Raw genomic sequence first — 19,329 nt, 5'->3', positions numbered from 1 at the left:
AGGGGGGAGGGGGAGGGGGTGGGGGGGAAGGGGGAGGGGGAGGGGGAGGGAGGGGGTCCAGGGGCTCCCGTATCCCTTGGTTTGGAGCTGTCTTCTCTGCCTGCTGTGACACCTGAGCTCCTGGACTGCTCAGCCAGTGGCACATCCGGATCTGCCTGTCCACTTACCCACTACTGAGCTAAAAACACAGTTTGATGGTGTAGCCTATGAATCTAATAAAAATGAATTTTGTTACTAATAAATAAACTATACTGAAGAGTAGGTGTGTGTGTGTGTGTGTCGTGTGCGTGCATGCATTTGTGTGTGCACATGTGTGTTTGTCCAACTGCCTTATGAACACTGAATCCACATGCTCCACAGAGTTTTATCGACATTCCTCACATTAATCACAACCAGGCGGAATCAAGAAGCTGACCCGAGAGTAATAGAAAACAACCTGTTGAATTGCTGGCACTTCTATGTATGCCCAGAGTACCAGAAAGGAACACTGGGGCCAGATAGGAACACTTCATATCAAATGGTAGGGAAATGGGTGGAAATGTGCTCACTTCGGATGCACACATGCAGACTTTAGACATATTTATCCAGAAACACATTTTGAAATTCATGAGCCGGCACAGTCACGAAAGATAATAACTTGCAAAGGGATCAGGGTGCAAAGAAATGGAGGATGTTCAACGTCTCAAAAGTACAGGATCCAGTGAAAGTGGTTTGTTACTGATTTGGAATTCAGCTTGAAAAGGAAATGGAATTATGACAATTATAATATTGTGAGCAAAATTACCATTTTAAGCAGGATAAATTATACAGCCACATATCAAACTACCTAATCCATGTCAGAAAATAGAACAGAGCCCAGCTCTAATCTGGCTTAAAATAGAATTATTTAGCTATCTAATTTTCAGCAAATTGCATCCAGTTTGACATTGTAAAGCCCAAATAAAAGGATTAAAATAAGCATAACCTGGTTATCCTTCTATTATCTCAGAAAGTACTAAAAAAAATATATTATTTCAACAACAACAAAAAAATCTGAATGCTTACGTTTGGTGGAATTTACCCAGTACTCTCTTATCCAATTGTGATTACATATTGAAAATTAAGTGCCTGTGACAAGTCACCTGCACAGAGAATTTTTGCCTTTGGCGTTGACAAAACTTTGAATAGTAATGTGACCATGATCTCAGAGTTAAACCTTAGTCTTTAGTTGACAGAACCTGTGAATACTACTTGCTCTGTTTTGCACCTTCTGTGTGTAATAAAAATATAGCAAAAGTGTTAATACCTATGGAATTTATTGAACATTCTAAAGAACCTTTTATATTGTCCCTATGTTTCTAGACAGTCCGATGGCATGGTAATTTTGGAGAGCATTGTGTGCACGATTAGTGCAGTAGATTGTAAATATAAAAGGTAATGGAGTAAGGCAGATAGAAATCTTGGTTGCATTTCTGTTCATGGTGCCCTTAGACACCCTCAAGAAAACAGAGACAGAAATCCTGAGTTGTTTGAGTTCTGCCAGAGCATCACAAAACAACAAGCCAAGTCTGTGAAAAGGAAAGAAAATGGCACACAACTATTGGGTTTAGCTACTAGATAACTAAACTCGAATTTGGTTTAGCTATTAAAAACAGCACTTAAATAATGTCCTATGTCATGCATTTACAATACTTCAAAATAGCCCTATGGGACTGATATTTTATGACATTCCCTTTAAAAATAAGGAAACAAGTTTCAAAAACATTTTGGTATCTTGTGTAATCATTGGTAGGACTAAGATTTCTACTCAGCTCAACTCAGAGCCCCAAATGGTGAGCAACCACAGCTTATGCTGCCAACTGCCTCAGTCCTTTTGGCTAGAGTTCTCTTGGTCATTTTGAGGAACAGGCTGTGTGGGTCACTGTGGGTTACTGAGGCAGGGTGTAGAAAACACCCTGCCTCAGTTCATGGAATGAATAATTAGGAAAATGAGGCAGGATGATTTCCACGTGATACCAAAGCAGCTATGTCCCTATGCTTTTACCAATTCTAATTGTGGCTCGATCCATGGGAATGGGCTCTGGGAGTAGAGTTAATCAAAAGAATTATTTGACTAAACTGGCAACTGCTTAACTCCTGGATTAATCGATCAGGCAATCCCACGCTTATCCTGTTGTATGGGAAGATCCGTAATACCTAATAAAATCCTCCCAAGGTGAAAAACATCACATATATTTTTCTTCAAGAAATGGCAATAACGTGTTGTATTCCAGATAAGTGTTATTATTCAGAGTAACTGGAGGAGCACGCTTACTGGTAGAACAGCTGTGCCCTGAGAATCCAAATCCCAAAACTGACAACCAAGGGGACACATATGTATGTTCAGATACTAGCTATACAATCTGAAGCCTAGAAATTACATTTAAGAAAGCTTTGCAAGAACAATTTTTCACTTTTTCTTTTGTAATTCACTTTGGAGTTTTGATTTGTCATGCTGTTTCATACTCAATAATATTCTATCTCTATTTTCAACTTGCCAAAATCTCATGATTTCTACATGTTTACACGAAAGCAATTTTTCTTAAATAATATTTATAAGAATATTGTGAAATTTTTTGTGCATTCCTCATCTTATTTTGATTGAAAGTACTCTTCTATAAATTGGAGAAAGGCTTCCTGGAGGAGTTTGACTCCAGCATCCAAGAAACTGGAGTTGCTTTGGGAAGATGCCAAATTCATTTCTTACTTCAGCCAGGGGCACTGAATCAGAATTTAGGAAACAGGCCACCGGAAGCTACATTGTAACAACACAACCTCCACTGAGGCTTCTGGCACACAATAAAATTTGAGCACCCTGGCCGGGCAGTCATTTTCCTTGTTACTTACTGTTGCAAGTTTAAGTAGATACAAATGACCCTCTCTTAGGGTCTAAGGCAATCAAGCTTCCCATAATGTCTGTTTCTTGATGAAATTTCCAGTGATACTTCAAAGGAAACATTGTTTAACACAGTTTCCCAAACCTCTGAACACAGAGGAGGGGAGAGGCAGCCTAGTAATAGCAATGCACCATTTGCCCTTACAGGGAGCTGGTTAACTCTACCATGGTTACTCGTGTGAACTACCTATCACATATATGTCTTTTCTCAGTATTAAAGAAGACATATCTTCTGGCTATTCTTTTGCAACCTGATCACCAAGATCACCCTAACAGCATCATCCTGGTAAGATATTATTTTGTGTGACGTCAGTTGAAATACCTGTCTACTTTCCCAATCTCCCTGTTTGTCCCGTTAGAAAATAAGGGGCCCTTTTCTGAGTTGTAACCACAGGAAATGTTCCAGAGTCACTTTATGGTTTAGCTATTAATAGGAAGCAACATGAGAGACCAAAAAGGGGAGAAGTCATAATTACAAGATAATTGTGGTCACCTCCGCTATATTCCCATTTTGTTTCACGTAAGAAACTTCTGGAGTGAGTGCTTGATTTATAAGTGCAGACGTCTGAGCTTGAACCCCAAACTTACTTCCTCAAAATTTCCAAGGATATTATCTGATATTTGCTTAAGATCTGGGAGATTCTGAGAAGAGCTTGCTGACAAGACTAAGATAAGGTTCAGAGAAAGAAAAATGACCTGCGCAGTGCTGTGGGTATGAATTAGGAATTGAACAGGAGAATCTGACTCAGATGAAATCGTTCACATGCCGCCGAAGTGTGGTTTGACATTTGACAACAAGACTCATGACGTTGGTTTAAAATTCATGTGCATAGAAGGGAGACTTGAAGCTCTGGTAGTGGATATTACGAGGGAGAAGAGGCAGGAATTAAGGAAGGCCATGAATATATAGAAGTAATTTACTTAAATGTTTTTCACTATAAAACGATGTGGGGGCCGGGCACGGTGGCTCACGCCTGTAATCCCAGCACTTTGGGAGGCCGAGGCGGGCGGATCACGAGGTCAGGAGATTGAGACCATCCTGGTTAACACGGTGAAACCCCGTCTCTACTAAAAATACAAAAAAATTAGTCGGGTGCGGTGCCAGGCGCCTGTAGTCCCAGCTACTCAGGAGGCTGAGGCAGGAGAATGGTGTGAACCCGGGAGGTGGAGCTTGCAGTGAGCCAAGATCACCCCACTGCACTCCAGCCTGGGCGACACAGCGAGACTCCGTCTCAAAACAAAAACAAAAACAAAAACAAAAACAAAAAACAAAACAAAAAAAACGATGTGGGGTTGAAAGCTAGATAGTAAAATTTTCTCAGATTCTGCAAATTGCTCAAAAATGATGTAAGCCCTAGAAAGAACTCCTACCAGGGACATCATCATTCCAAATGTTGACCATGTCAGGGGACGCTTGGCCACTCACATCCCTCTCCTCCCCATTTCTCACTTTGCATCTGTTACTATTGAGAGGTTATAAAATTTATCAGAGGCAACCCTGGCACATTACTCAAATGTAATCTATAACAAATTATTGTGAAGCATACCTACATCTATTCTAAAAAGCTAGGGATAATATTTTTTATGCCTGCTGGATTTGAGATAAAGTTTCTTTTCTCCTCTTTCAGATGCTCTTTAAACCCTCATGCTATGCAATATCAAATTTTTAAAAGATTTACATCAGTTTAAAGATATTTCATAATTTTCATTTCAATCTTATTTAAACAGTTTAGGTTTATAGATCCCAAATATGAATTTAGACAATTTGGTTTCATTGAAGTTTTTTCCCAAATTATTCCCTCGCACAATAGTTTATAAATAAATCAATAAGAAAATATACTAAATGATACCCTTCTCAGAAATGATAAAATAGTAACATTGGAAAAATAAGTTAAGAAAATATTTATGCCAATTTTATTTTGTTCATGGAATGTTTCCACTTAGTTTTGAGAGGAAGGTGGCAAACATTTGGAAGAATAATACAAAATACAACTAGGTGATTTTATTATTTGTTTCACTTTTTTGTTGTTGTTGTTTATCACATGCCAAGCCCTGCACTAATCTTCTAGCCAGAATTTTTATGTATTTATGTATTTATTCATTTATTTATTGAGACAGAGTCTTGCTCTGTCACCAGGCTGGAGTACAGTGGGGCGATCTTGGCTCACTGCAACCTCCACCTCCCGGGTTCACGCCATTCTCCTGCCTCAGCCTCCCAAGTAGTTGGGATTACAAGCAAGTGCCACCATGCCCAGCTAATTTTTGTATTTTCAGTAGAGACGTGGTTTCATCGTGTTGGCCAGGATGATTTTGATCTCTTGACCTCATGATCTGCCTGCCTCGGCCTGCCAATAGCCAGAATTATTTTAATTAACCCTCACCATAACCTTATGTAGCTATTTCAGGTATAGAAATGAGGAAGCTGGGGTTCCTGTGGATGAAGTCATTCAAGAAAACCACACCTCCTTCAGGGATCGCTGCAGTTCGCCTCAGATTTCTCTCATTCTCTGAAGTTCATGACTACAATAATTTGCCCAACAGGGCTCTGGTCCTTAAGAGCACTGCAGCCGTGGAAATATCCAGGGTTACACATATCTCTGAAATAATTCTTAACCCCTGACTCCAAAGATTAGTTCAACAAGTTCGTGTCTCCAGATCTCCATGGCAAGGACGATGGACCCAGCTTGGGGGAACAGTGGAGCCAATGTTGTTGAAAGTGATTCACAGCTCTCTGTTTCATTTAGCCCTAGCAGAATCACTGCCTTATGCTCAGAGAGATGATGATTGAAAAAAACAAAACTAGCAAACTAAGAAACCTGGGAGAAATAAGGGGCTCCTATAAAAACCCTTCCACAGAGTCTCTCCCGTCCTCGACCACCACTAGACGTGGCCTCCTACGGATAACTGGGCGGGGATGGACTCCACAGGCCGCCCCCATCGAGCTACTCTTCCACGGTCCTCCTCTTTCGTGGTGGAACGGTCATGTTGGTTGACTGCATTTCCCATGTCCGGCGCCTGATTGGCCTGCAGGGCTGTCACTCCGACTGTTTATTCCCCGGCCACTCTCTGCTGAGCAAGCCCACCCTGACTGCTCACTCCTCCTGCTACTGCCATCCTGGGCACAGATTCTAAAAACAGAAGCTTTGAATAAAGAGTGTGATCGGCCGGGCGCGGTGGCTTAAGCCTGTAATCCCAGCACTTTGGGAGGCCGAGACGGGCGGATCACGAGGTCAGGAGATGGAGACCATCCTGGCTAACCCGGTGAAACCCCGTCTCTACTTAAAAATACAAATAACTAGCCGGGTGAGGTGGCGGCGCCTGTAGTCCCAGCTACTCGGGAGGCTGAGGCAGGAGAATGGCGGGAACCCGGGAGGTGGAGCTTGCAGTGAGCTGAGATCCGGCCACTGCACTCCAGCCTGGGCGACAGAGCGAGACTCCGTCTCAAAAAAAAAAAAAAAAAAAAAAAAAAAGCTACTCTGCCCTAGGACATTCACTGAGTACCTAACTTGGTCTACCTAGAGTGAGTGCTGTAGAGAAAATCACAGGTAGGGGAGACCCAAATAAATCAACTAAAATACGAAGGAAACCGGGAGGCAGACGGGGAAAGGCGTGAGAGGGGATCAAAATTTCACAAAGACCCTGCATTTCTGAAGAGAGGCCGGAAAAAGCTTCTATAATAGTATACATAACAATTAAATTTATGAATTATTTAAGGTGAATAACCGGAATGTTAATAACTAGATATTAAAAAACAACTTATTTATTAACCTGGAAACAATGTAATATATAATAAAAATGTATGAAACCATACTATGTCTTAAAATTTGTTTTATATTTATTTTAAAAGGAGTCATAACCTTTAAAAAACCTTCGAAATTATCCAGAAGAAACAATAACCATTATTGACTTCCAGAGATAGATTAGAAAAGCGTTATTATAAATAAAGAGAGTGATAATTGAATTAGGGATGCTACATTTTGCACTCTGTGTGCCTACGATATCATCATTCGGCCAATTTAATTTGCCTTGAAAAGAGTTGCATGGTTCAGCTGATTTTTCAAATAAGTTTTCCACTCTCAAAGTTACTCTGCGAAAGCTTTATTTAAATCTGTATGCCACTTTCAATTACAGATACAGTTATGTCAACAGAACAAGGCATTTTATTCTGCTTAATTCTTTCCGAGATGGAAATGAAAAAAATGAACTTTTAGGAATGGACAGTGTTTTCACTTACCATAGCCGATGGGTAATGAGATCCTCCAGGTGCAGTCTAAGTTGTTGGGGTAAGAACCTGGGAAGCCGGGGCTCAGGATCACACCACCCAAAGTGTTCAGCGTCCCTCCACAGGTGGCTGTTAAGCAGACAAGATGTCAGTCCTGCGGGTCCTCATTTCCTCCCTGGAATCTTTGCTCCAACCTGCTTCACTCAACTATGCTGAGAAACAGCAAGTCTTCAGAGTTGGATTCTGCCCCTAATTACAGCACACGATGCAGTTCTGTGTGCCTTAGTTATTTATGAGCTGTGCTCTCCCTCCTGACAGTGAACTGCTTTAGAATAAAGACCGTTTTTCAAGATCCATCTTCTCCTCGTACTCAAAGGCTCCCAGTAAAGATTAGTCCGTTTAATGTCTGCATTGCAGTCAGGCATCAAATAGACTTCAGTTTATTAGCTGCAATTCATTGAGAGGTAGTCTTCGTCCCTATTTATTGATTGCTAACTATGTGGTACTTACTGTACCTAGATATACATTACATAGATTAACTCACATAACAATCCTGAAAGGACCACCGTTCCCCTCTTACACACAAAGAAACCAGGCCTAGAAGAGATTAAGAAATTTGCCTAAAGTGACATGCCTGGTAAACAGTACAACTAGAAGGTCATTCCAGCTGCGTCTGCTTCCAGAACTCGTTTCAGCCAGGACGCATGACTGTCAGATAGCTTTTCAATTTTGGAATGCAGCTAACTGCAACCACTTTCTCCCCAGGAAATCTTACGCTGTGAGAGAGGGTGAAATAAGTTCATGCATCTTGCCTTATCTTGGCGACTCACATGTTTTGCTACTGTATCTGAGGTTTGACTATAAAGAAACACAACTGATTTTACAACAAACGTGCCCAGTGATGTAAGTTGAAGCATTTGAAATTCCAATCTTTGACCATTTGCAACCTATTAAAATAATTTCTTATATTCCAAAATTATGCAAATAATGCCTCTTCTTTTCAGGAAGCCCAAAGGAAATGGCTTTATTCTAACAATGCTCTCATTATGCAAAATATTTTAAACAAAATGTTTTCTGGGAGCCCTCTTTTAGAGGCCCCTAGGACCGGTAGTGAAGCCTTTTTGTTTTTTAATCATCATCAAGGCTGAAACACTTTATTTGTAATTTAATATAAGAAATAGCTAAAACTCAAGTCTAGTGAATATGGTAATTGCTCAAGCCAGGGCACCATATTCTGGATTTCAAACATTGTATAAGTTGAAAAATGTGAGTTACAAACATTTAAAAGTGTATTTTTGTGGTGTGAGTCATAATTCTGGAAAAGTCTTGGACAGCATCAACTGTGTTGCTATTTAAAGTATAACCTCTCAAGGCGATTTCTTTGTGGGAGAGACCAGGCATTTGCAAGGCCAGGCTCCCGTCTGCACTTTGTCCATGCAGCTGCTGACTGTGCTGAAGACACACCAGTGAATCTGAGTGGCATGCCTAAATACGTTTAGCAGTAATACCCTTTCCCCGAGGGCTCATGTGACCTGCAGTGACAGTAGATATGCATATTCAACTGTCAGAGGTGTTAAACCAGAACAACTCCACCTTGAATAGGAGCTGGATAAAATAAGGCTGAAACCTACTGGGCTGCGTTCCCAGATGGTTAAGGCTTTCTAAGTCACAGCATGAGATAGAAGGTCAGTGCAAAATACAGGTCATAAAGACCTTGCTGACAAAACAGGTTGCGGTAAAGAAGCCGGCTAAAACCCACCAAAGCCAAGGTGGCCATGAGAGTGACCTCTGGTCGTCCTCACGGCTACACTCCCACCAGTGCCAAGACAGTTTACAAATGCCATGGCAACGTGGGGAAGTTACCCTAAATGGTCTAAAAAGGGGAGGCATGAATAACCCACCCCTTGTTTAGCATATCATCAAGAAATAACCCTGAGAATGGACAAGCAGCGGCCCTCGAGGCTGCTGTCTATGGAGTAGCCGTTCTTTTGTTCCTTTACTTCCTTAATAAACTTGCTTTCACTTTACTCTATGGACTCGCCCGGAATTCTTTCTTGCGCAAGATCCAAGAACCCTCTTTTGGGGTCTGAATTGTGATCCCTTTTCTTTAACACAACTACAGGGAAGACATGAATGAAAAAGGCCGAATCAATGACAAAAAAAAAAGGAAAACAACAGAACCAGTAAACGTGGTATTACTAAAAAGTTCCTTTTGATTTTAGCATGATTTCTGCACACACATGCAACTGTAAATCATAAAATACAAACACCTATATATATCTTCAGCTGAGGACTGAGGCAGCCCTGCAGGAGAGGCTGGCCCAGGACCTGAACGTAGACGGCATCATCAACACGGGTGTCTGTGTCCCACACAGACCAAATGTCTGTGTGATGCGAAACTGATCACGGGCCTGAACCCTGGGTTCATCTCCTGTCAAAAACGCAACAATCACCTAATTACTTGAGAGCTTAGTTAAAGCCACAATAATCCTTTGCTTTTGCTGTTGTTCATCTAGAAAACTACAAGTCAATAGATAAGCATAAAAACAGAGCTCGCAAAAGATGCATATCCATCTTTTCTTCCTTTGTGACTTTTTTTTTAAGACAGAGTCTCACTCTGTCGCCCAGGCTGGAGTGCAGTGGTGCAATCTCAGCTCACTGCAACCTCCGCCTCCCGGGTTCAAGTGATTCTCCTGCCTCAGCCTCCCGAGTAGCTGGAATTACAGGCACCCATGACTGCAAGTACACCTGGCTAATTTTTGTATTTTTAGTAGAGACGGGGTTTCACTATGTTGGTCAGGCTGGTCTCGAACTCCCGACCTCAGGAGATCTGCCTGCCTCAGCCTCCCAAAGTGCAGGGATTATGGGCCTGAGCCACCATGCCCGGCCCTTTGTGACATTTTAAGGCGACTGGGCTTGCCGTGTCTTAGATTGGTTCAGTGTCCATCTCTGTGTGGTCGTCACGTTGTGGACTGACTTTCTGCCTGCTGCCTGGGAAGCTCCCTCCATGCCAGACCCTTTCTTATAGATAAATAGTGTATTTAGAGTTATTGGTAAATATGGTTTTTGTAAAGCGGAAGGAATTTATTTTTATAAAATGGCTAGAGACCTTATATTTTACTGGATTTATACATCTCATTTTGTATGGATTCCTGATTTGGAGGGGGAGAAAGAATACATAGAATTTTTCCTGAAGGACACAGACACACGGTGCTGTGCACCACACACTCTGTGGTGCAGTGAGACAGGGAGGTCCCGGGCCACCTGCTGTGACGAGAACCTCACCCAGCTGTAGGGCCCTAGGAAACCGCGAGACCATTCTGGGGCTTGTTATAAATATTCAAAATAGTCAATACTGGTTAAGCTCTGAGAACACTGCTTGATATGTTCACCTCTAGAGAAGTGGTTTTATATACAGTGTCTTCATCAGTACTAGTATTTTTCAAAATCAGGTCATGGGATTTCCAGGAGCTCATAAGTAAAATATTATCTCTCTTGAACTTCTCCTCCTAAAATTCCCCGGTTTGGAGTAATCTAAAGCTAACAGCTACAAAAAACCTTTCAATCTCTAGAATCGGTCTTTGAGCTTTATCATGGGTCATGTGTGAGTTTTTAAACAATGAAAAAACTTGTATACCCTGCAAAGAATTACGGAAGTTGACATAACTTCAACATGTGCTAACATTTACAACGTTAAATAAAAGAGAAAAGCCTATTATATTTTGCAAATATACGTTAATTATTTGAAAAAACATCCCATTGTGTAATACAAAGTGACAGCAAAGGCATATTGTTTGATTCAATGCCTGCTTAGAATTGATTTCATTGTGAAGCTTAAAAAATTTCAATTCCTGACATTAAGGGAAGGCTCTTCATTTAAAAAGAAATAGGCAGATTGATGTTCTGTATGAATCAAAGGCAGTTTTAATTTTTTCCTTTTTAAAATTTTTTAATATTTTCCTTCCACATCAAGGCTGGGATTTTAAATGTCTCTACAAGTAGCTCTTGTTTTTAGCTGACATGTTAAACTAGACATTTATTTTTACCAAGAAATGCTTTTAAAAATAAGACACTGGCCACTAAGGTATTGTTTTCACTTGTAAGCAAATATGATACAGGGAAGATAACATAAACAGGCATTCTCTCCTGGATGAGACTATCATAAAGGCTGAAGTGTTGTTTGTTTTACAGGTTTCATGCAGTTTTGTTTTCCTCTACACAATTTCATCTGCATCCCATGCAAGGCAGTTAAATTGTGTATTACTAAAAACCATTGAATACCTACATTGATTTGAGATGTGGGGAAATTAGGCTGTCAGAAGAATGTGTAACAGACAGTAATTACCTGGCTTTCCTTGTGGGTGCCCACGCCACACTACGTCGAAATGAATTCTAAACAGAATGTGAATAGCTCAAAGGGCAATTTGAAGGCTATTTTGTGACCTTTAAAATGGCTAATGTTCATTCATATGGAGCTGACCACTTTCTCCTGACACACCATTTGGCAGTATGGCATGCTTGAGGCTGACTGTCTGGAGATAAATGGGTTCTGAGCACACCCCCAGCAATACTTGAGTGTTGGAAGACCGCGGGGAACAATGAAGACAGCACCCCCAGAAGTGTGACTATTAGAATGATCCCTGCTCTCTGATATTCATTCCCTAGCCATTCTTTAATTGAAATTCTTGAGTGTCTGCCACGTGCTGAAGGTACAGAGGTGAGTGGTGCATGTCTCTGTTACCAAAGCCTTTGGGGATTGTAGAAGGGCAAAGTAAAGAGCAATATCATTAGAGCTCTGCAGGAAGTAAAGTCAGGCACATGGTGGTGGTAGCCCAGGGTAGGGATGACTCACTGCACCTGCAGGTGGGAGCCCCGACAGCATTGAGGAGAGGACACTCTCTCCAGTGCAAAATTCGAGAGGGTGACTAAATCCTCCAATAAATATTTTAATGCAATATTTGGAAAAAATCAAAAGAAAGGCAGAAAATGTATGATGAACAAGACATGACAAATTTAAATAAAGACAAGATCAGTACTGTCGATGTTTCCTTTTGTCTCTTTCCTGTGATAAAGCTGGAGTATGGCTAAATATGGGAGCTGTAGGTTAGGATCCCATGGAGATGATAATTTAGGAGGGGACTGTGCCATCTTAAAGATGGGGCATTGGCGCTAAGAATCGCAGGGGAGGATACATTCAGGTGGAAGGGGTGACAGAAGTGAGAAGTCACTTGGATTTAGGGAGTGAGGAAGAAATTTAAGGTAACACCCAGATTTATTGTGGGTTGGGGGTACAGAGTGTTAAGTAACTAATGATGATCCTGCTGAGACAGTACCTGCAAAGCTGGATGGTCTCCTGAGCTACAGGTAAAGATTTCTGAGTTGGACTATAACAAATAGGTGATGGGTGAAGCTGGGGTCCTGAATGATGGGGAGCAAAGTCACCCTGACATCACGAACCTTTGTATTGAGGGACTTGTGATCACCACTACAATGCCCCGGAATCATTAAGCTCCCATCACATCATCTATGCTAACAGTTTAGCGAGTCTCAAGGCATTAAATACAGGTCTGGAAAGCCTTTTCCTAAAGAAGTCAGCTGATTGTGCCTCCATTAACTCACCCACAAGATAGTCGCTGGGCTGTTTCCAACATGAAATACTCCATCACTCCATGGGTAATCTGTCATTCTGAATTTTGTTTCTGGGAACTTGTTTTTCTGAGGCTAAAGGTCTATACAGAAAACTACTCAGATTTTCAGACCAGCTGCATTCCTTCTTTGCCACAAATTAACAAACTGGCCTTCTGACACGAATGCCATTTTGGTGTAGGGCCTTGAGCAGGCAGTCTTGCCTCTGGTCTGTGCGGGCTGACGCAGACACACTGAGAAGACAGAGTTGCCGCATTCAATGGGGAAGGTGCAGGTTACACTCGTCATTCTGCTCTACTGCATTATGTGCTATTATTATATAACACATGTTTTCAAATTAAGAAATTTAGAAGTGCATCCTTTGACGCCCAAGAGTAGAGCAGGCCTGTTCTTCCTGGTGTGTGCACAGCAGCAGAGTTACAGAAGGTGCATCCTTACCAATGCAGAGGGGAGACGGGTAGTTCCAACGGCGAACAGTCCCTGGCATACAGGAAATGTGGGAACGGCCCTGTTTAAAAGAAAACAAAAGAAAATCCATATAACTAAAGAGTAATGAAGGATTAAGTGTTTGAGAATATCTGCACTTTTTCCTTTCTTAATTATAAATATTTTAAAATGCAAAAATTGTGAAATCTGTTTTTACTAATGATTATTAGTGAGTCACATTTGCAACCAACATAGAAAAGTATCCATTTTCACCGTGTTTCTTTCTATTAAAAACAAAATCTTGCAATGTTCTTTTGACCAGACCATAATTCGACCCAGCTCCTTTCTTGATACTTAAAGAAGAGTACTGAAGTGGGCAAAGTATGGGTTTTTTTTTTTTTTAATTTTTTCTTATACTTTAAGTTCTAGGGTACATGTGCCATGTTGGTGTGCTGCACCCATTAACTCATCATTTACATTAGGTGTATCTCCTAATGCTATCCCTCCCCGCTACCCCCACCCCACAACAGGCCCCAGTGTGTGATGTTCCCTTTCCTGTGTCTAAGTGTTCTCCTTGTTCAATTCCCACCTATGAGTGAGAACATGTGGTATTTGGTTTTCTGTTCTTGTGATAGTTTGCTGAGAATGATGGAATAACAGACAAACAGAGAGTCAAATCATGAATGAACTCCCATTCACAATTGCTTCAAAGAGAATAAAATACCTGGGAATCCAACTTACAAGGGATGTGAAGGACCTCTTCAAGAACTACAAACCACTGCTCAATGAAATAAAAGAGGACACAAACAAATGGAAAAACATTCCATGCTCATGGATAGGAAGAATCAATACTGTGAAAATGGCCACAGGGCCCAAGATAATATATAGATTCAATGCCATTCCCATTAAGCTACCAATGACTTTCTTCACAGAATTGGAAAAAACTACTCTAAAGTTCATATGGAACCAAAAAAGAGCTGGCATTGTCAAGACAATCCTAAGTCAAAAGAACGAAGCTGGAGGCATCACGCTACCTGACTTCAAACTATACTACAAGGCTACAGTAACCAAAACAGCATGGTACTGGTACCAAAACAGAGATATAGACCAATGGAACAGAACAGAGCCCTCAGAAATAATACCACACATCTACAACCATCTGATCTTTGACAAACCTGACAAAAACAAAAATGGGGAAAGGATTTCCTATTTAATAAATGGTGCCGGGAAAACTGGCTAGCCATAAATAGAAAGTTGAAACTGGATCCCTTCCTTACATCTTATACAAAAATTAATTCAAGATGGATTAGAGACTTAAATGTTAGACCTAAAACCATAAAAACCCTAAAAGAAAACCTAGGCAATACCATTCAGGATATAGGCATGGGCAAGGACTTCATGTCTAAAACACCAAAAGCAATGGCAACAGAAGCCAAAATTGACAAATGGGATCTAATTAAAGAGCTTCTGCACAGCAAAAGAAACTACCATCAGAGTGAACAGGCAACCTACAGAATGGGAGAAAATTTTTGCAATCTACTCATCTGACAAAGGGCTAATGTCCAGAATCTACAAATAACTCAAACAAATTTACAAGAAAAACAAGTGTGTTGTTGTTGTTTTTTTTTTCCATTTGCCAGAATTTATAGCTTTTGGTCTAAGAGGCTGAAAATAATTAGAAAGTACTAGGTGGTGATAAGAAGGCCAAAATATCAACAATACAAAGTCTGCTTATGAAAAGGTAGCTTCAGTGGGTGTCTATGGTTACAAGTCACATGACTACCAGGGTTCAGCAAAGCACTTGGTCGGTTCTTCCTGTATTACAGAAAAAGGAGACCTCACGTTCATTTTCTCACTAGACATCCTCACATGTCACATCAACCTGCCTGCAATGAAATTAACCCTTATTACTCTGGGTCTCTTTACCCTGTAAATATATGAATTTTCCATGTTCTACTTTCAAAAATCTGTTCTAATCTTTCTCATGGAAAAAGAAATCAAAGAGTAGAGGGTTAAATTCAAAGATGTTTTGTGCTAACATCTCTTTCACAATAAAAGAGAAGTGATCCATGAGACCTCTGTGTGTGGTCTATTTTTATTCTTTTTCCTGATTGTGACTCGGTGGCCTTATCAGCCAGGTTTGCTTATCTCATAAATTTCCATTTGCCACCCACGACTGGCATAGAGGCAATTGAAAAACAATATTTAATTTATGTTAAATAATTCCAGCCACACTGGGAACGCATCAAACAAGCATTTGCACTAATGCAGTTATCAATGGCAAACCGATTCCCTAAGCTCTCAAATATTTCATACTCAATCCATCTGCCACTAAACTAACTTTCTCATACCTCTTGGTATTTTTAAAAGTAGTTATAGTAAAGAAGACTATATTTAATTTTAAAGAAGATACTCCAGGCAATTTTGTGCTGCTGGCATTTATACTCTGTGTATCCCCATTCTCTGATTCATTAAATTATTCTTATAAATTTCCTTCTGAAATAGGGATAAACATAAAGTTCAAAAGTCTCAACAAATTTTCATCAGAGACTACCAATAAAATGGTCATTTATTACCAATCTAGGTAATATTCTGCTATTGATTTTGGTATAAACATTTCAGATGAGTGATTCTAGCTACAAGTTTTCTAATAAATCAAAACAAGAGAGAACCCTGTGCATTTATTTACTAGCTTTTACCCCAATGGGAATTTTCTTTTTTATGCTTTAAAAGACCATGAAAACAAGTTGAGAGAAGATGGAAGTCATTCATCATTCAATATTCAGCATTTACTTTCAGCATGTGATGTCACGGCAGGCCCCTGAATCTCGAAAGGCATATATATTTATAGACACTCACATGTGAACTATGCCAGGAACAATGCTTTTCATGACTAATATGTAATTGAAGCATCTGTTGTTCCAAATATATTAATGTGTTAGTAAAATTGTCAGTTGTTAGCAATTAAAAAAAAAAATCCAGAATCCTTTTTTGCTCATGTGAATGGCAAACAGCAGCTTGCAAACTCAAAGCCTGGCATTGTTTGTACCAAAGCAAAGAAACACAGCTTAGTTTGCACTTGAAAAACAGAGCTAATAAACGGTCTGTTGGACTGTGCAGAAGTGCATCCACAGGCCTGTGTCCCTAAGCAGCATATTCAATAATCCATTATAAGAAATTTCTCTAGTAAAGAATTATTTCTAGTTTCTTCTCTGAGAGCCATCATAATATCACTTGTAAAAGAACACAAAGTCTCACCATCGGGTAGAAAGAAGATGAACATCCATGAGCAAGCGCAAATATTAAAGTGTGGGAATTTGAGGGAGAATAGAGGAAACATGCTATTTACCTGATTTCAGGCCATTATAAAGCAAGCCCCAAACAAGGCACAAAAACAGCATGTCAGTATAGACTGAGGTGTTCCTCTAAATGAGACCCTTGGGATATGAAAGACAATTCTTTTTTTTTCTTTTTTTTTGAGACGGGGTCTTGCTCTGTCACGCAGGCTGGAATGCAGTGGTGCAATCTCAGCTCACTGCAACCTCCGCCTCCTGTTTCAAGTGATCCTCCCACCTCAGCCTCCCAAGTAATTGTGACTACAGGAATGTGCCACCATGCCCAGCTCATTTTTGTATTTGTTGTAGAGGTGGTGTCTTGCTGTCTTGCACAGGCTGGTTTCAAACTCCTGGATTCAAGTGATCCTTGGACTTTGGAATCCCAAAGTGCTGGGATGACAGGTGTGAGCCACTGCACCTGGCCTAGGATAATTCTTTCTATCATATCATGTGGATCAGAAATGTTGTGTCTTAAAGATTCAGCCTGAATAGCCTGAGTGTGTTTGGTTACAAACTCATTGACGTAGCTCAACTTTCAGGAGTGCCTACTCACTACAGTTTCTGCTACAGAGACTCTCGTTCTGCCACCCGTCTTTTTGCGGAGTTACAATTATTGTGGCACCCAACAAGGTGGCGTTATAATGTAAGTTGTAGGTTTGTTCTTAGGAAGGTGGATTTATACATTGATATTGGTTTCTAATAACAGCAATAATAGTTTTCCTTTACTAAAGTGTGCCAGTTATTTCACCGATATTTTCTCTAAGCTGAAAGCACACATCACGTGGTACCCATGTCCCACGGTTGGTCAAGAGTAGTGAGATTTTGTATATAAAGCACTTGGTAATGCATCCCTTTAGTATTCAGTATTTGCCAGCCGCTGTTCTTGCTCTTAACTTGATTCAGCGCTACACAATATTTACCCCAATGTATGTGCAGAAATTGAATTCCATGCAATGGTGTTATTTCACTGCTGTAGTGTTACAAATCTGCATATAAGAACACGGCTAAACAATTTTCCTTTAAAACCTATCAGTTTCAGTGTCATTATAAACAGACAGCTAAAATATTCTATTACCTGAATTAACTGAAGAGCTGGAATGTCAATCGACATATATTTCTCCTGACTTTAGAATATACATGTTTTGGTTATCAATTTTTATTGCTGGCAGGGAGAATTATATAATAATTATGACAAGTGACAGAAACTATTCTGAGAGTAGGCTTACTCATTACTCATGGTTAAACTAGAAAATATTAATAATAAATAATAAGAGAAAAAAGATTAATCTTGCCATACATATAGATTATAAATCATTCATCAAAATTTTTATATAAAAAACTCTTGACTGGGTATGGTGGCTCACACCTGTAATCCCAGCACTTTGGGAGGCCAAGGCAGGTGGATCACCTGAGGTCAGGAGTTTAAGACCAGTCTGGCCAACATAGTGAAACCCCATCTCCACTAAAAATACAAAAATCAGCCGGGTGTGGTGGCAGGTGCCTGTAATTCCAGCTACTTGGGAGGCTGAGGCAGGAGAATAGTTTGAACCTGGGAGGCAATAGTTTGAACCGGGAGAATAGTTTGAACCTGGGAATTATGCCACTGCACTCCAGCCTTGGCAACAGAGCGAGACTCCCTCTCAAACAAAAAAACCAACTAACAAACAAATCTCTTTATATAGATGATAGTAAAAGTTCATTTAAAAACTTCTACTTAATGGTTTTTAAAACTTATTTAAATATTTTATTTTGATGACTTAACTACTTAGCCCAAAGTGGGCATTAATGATGACTTATACTGAACGATGAGAACAGTTTGCCGAGTAGGACACGCACATTCAGAAGCGGATTCAGTTACTGGCTGCCAGGAGAGGATTTTCAAAGAGACGGTGTTGACACTTTGCCCCTAGAATGCTCTGTGCATAGTTATTGGGAACACATACATTGTGAAATAAAATAATTGTGAAAAATCGAATGCTTCGCTTTGAAAGAGTACTTTATCACTTAAAAGCTGGTTCCAAACGGTGATGAAGATGACCAACATGCATAATTTAATATGAATAGTATGATTCACAAGCTAAGTGAGGAAAACCAAATCCGCTTTCTGGGTACAAAGTGAGGGCTTTGGCTTTAAGAGAGCTGCACAAAGATGACCATATGTGTGTTAATCCTGAGCACTGAGAAGGAGGATACCTGCAGGGTGTACCCGGGCTCGCACTGGAAGGAGAGCACGTCGTTCACCATGTACCGATCTCCGATTTTGATGCTGTTGCTGGGGAGGGCTGGTTCTTGGCATGCAGCGAGACCGACAGCTAGAAATACAAAGAAAAATGCTAGAAGTTATATGATGTAAACAACATTCTTACCATTTGAATAACCAAAGTTTCTTTCTATTGCTCTCCTGTAGAAATGAACAAAGACTTTAATTCTTTCTCTTGTTATTCTACCAAGAAGACTTTGAGTACCTTTAAATCAGAGCTATGAGTTAATTCTTAAAAATTAAATTATCTCATTTTTATTACACAGTGAATCAGGGCTTTGATTTAAATAACAAAATTTGTTACTTCCACATTGAGTATGAAATATCCCAACTTCAATATATACATATTGTAGAAAGTCTCTTCAAAAATTGTGTTTTTATGGTATGTAAAACTCAAGGATAGTGTCCTCTTACTTTTGTTTTTCAAGCATACTTAGCAGTCTTTATATATACAAAAAAAAACTTATATGTGAATCTGGGAATTCTGTTCTTCTACAAAAAAAAAATGAGAAAAAATATTTTATAT

At 40.1% G+C, this 19,329-nt stretch overlaps 1 protein-coding gene across 1 annotated transcript in view; it reads right to left on the bottom strand.

Annotated features, from left to right (window-relative positions):
• CSMD1 (CUB and Sushi multiple domains 1) overlaps nt 1–19,329 on the bottom strand; it is a 2,063,566-nt gene that overhangs the window by 214,042 nt on the left and 1,830,195 nt on the right. Inside the window, exons 38-40 of the mRNA XM_026453909.1 lie at nt 18,737–18,855; nt 13,221–13,290; nt 7,149–7,265 (exon numbers count right to left, since the gene is read on the bottom strand). Coding sequence (XP_026309694.1) covers nt 7,149–7,265; nt 13,221–13,290; nt 18,737–18,855 — 306 coding nt within the window. The remainder of the gene's footprint in view (nt 1–7,148; nt 7,266–13,220; nt 13,291–18,736; nt 18,856–19,329) is intronic.

This window comes from Piliocolobus tephrosceles, chromosome 7 (assembly GCF_002776525.5).
Source record: "Piliocolobus tephrosceles isolate RC106 chromosome 7, ASM277652v3, whole genome shotgun sequence".
Classification (NCBI taxonomy): Eukaryota; Metazoa; Chordata; class Mammalia; order Primates; family Cercopithecidae; genus Piliocolobus; species Piliocolobus tephrosceles.
The sequence above is the reverse complement of the archived record's forward strand: the minus strand, read 5'-3'. Positions and strand labels throughout refer to the sequence as shown.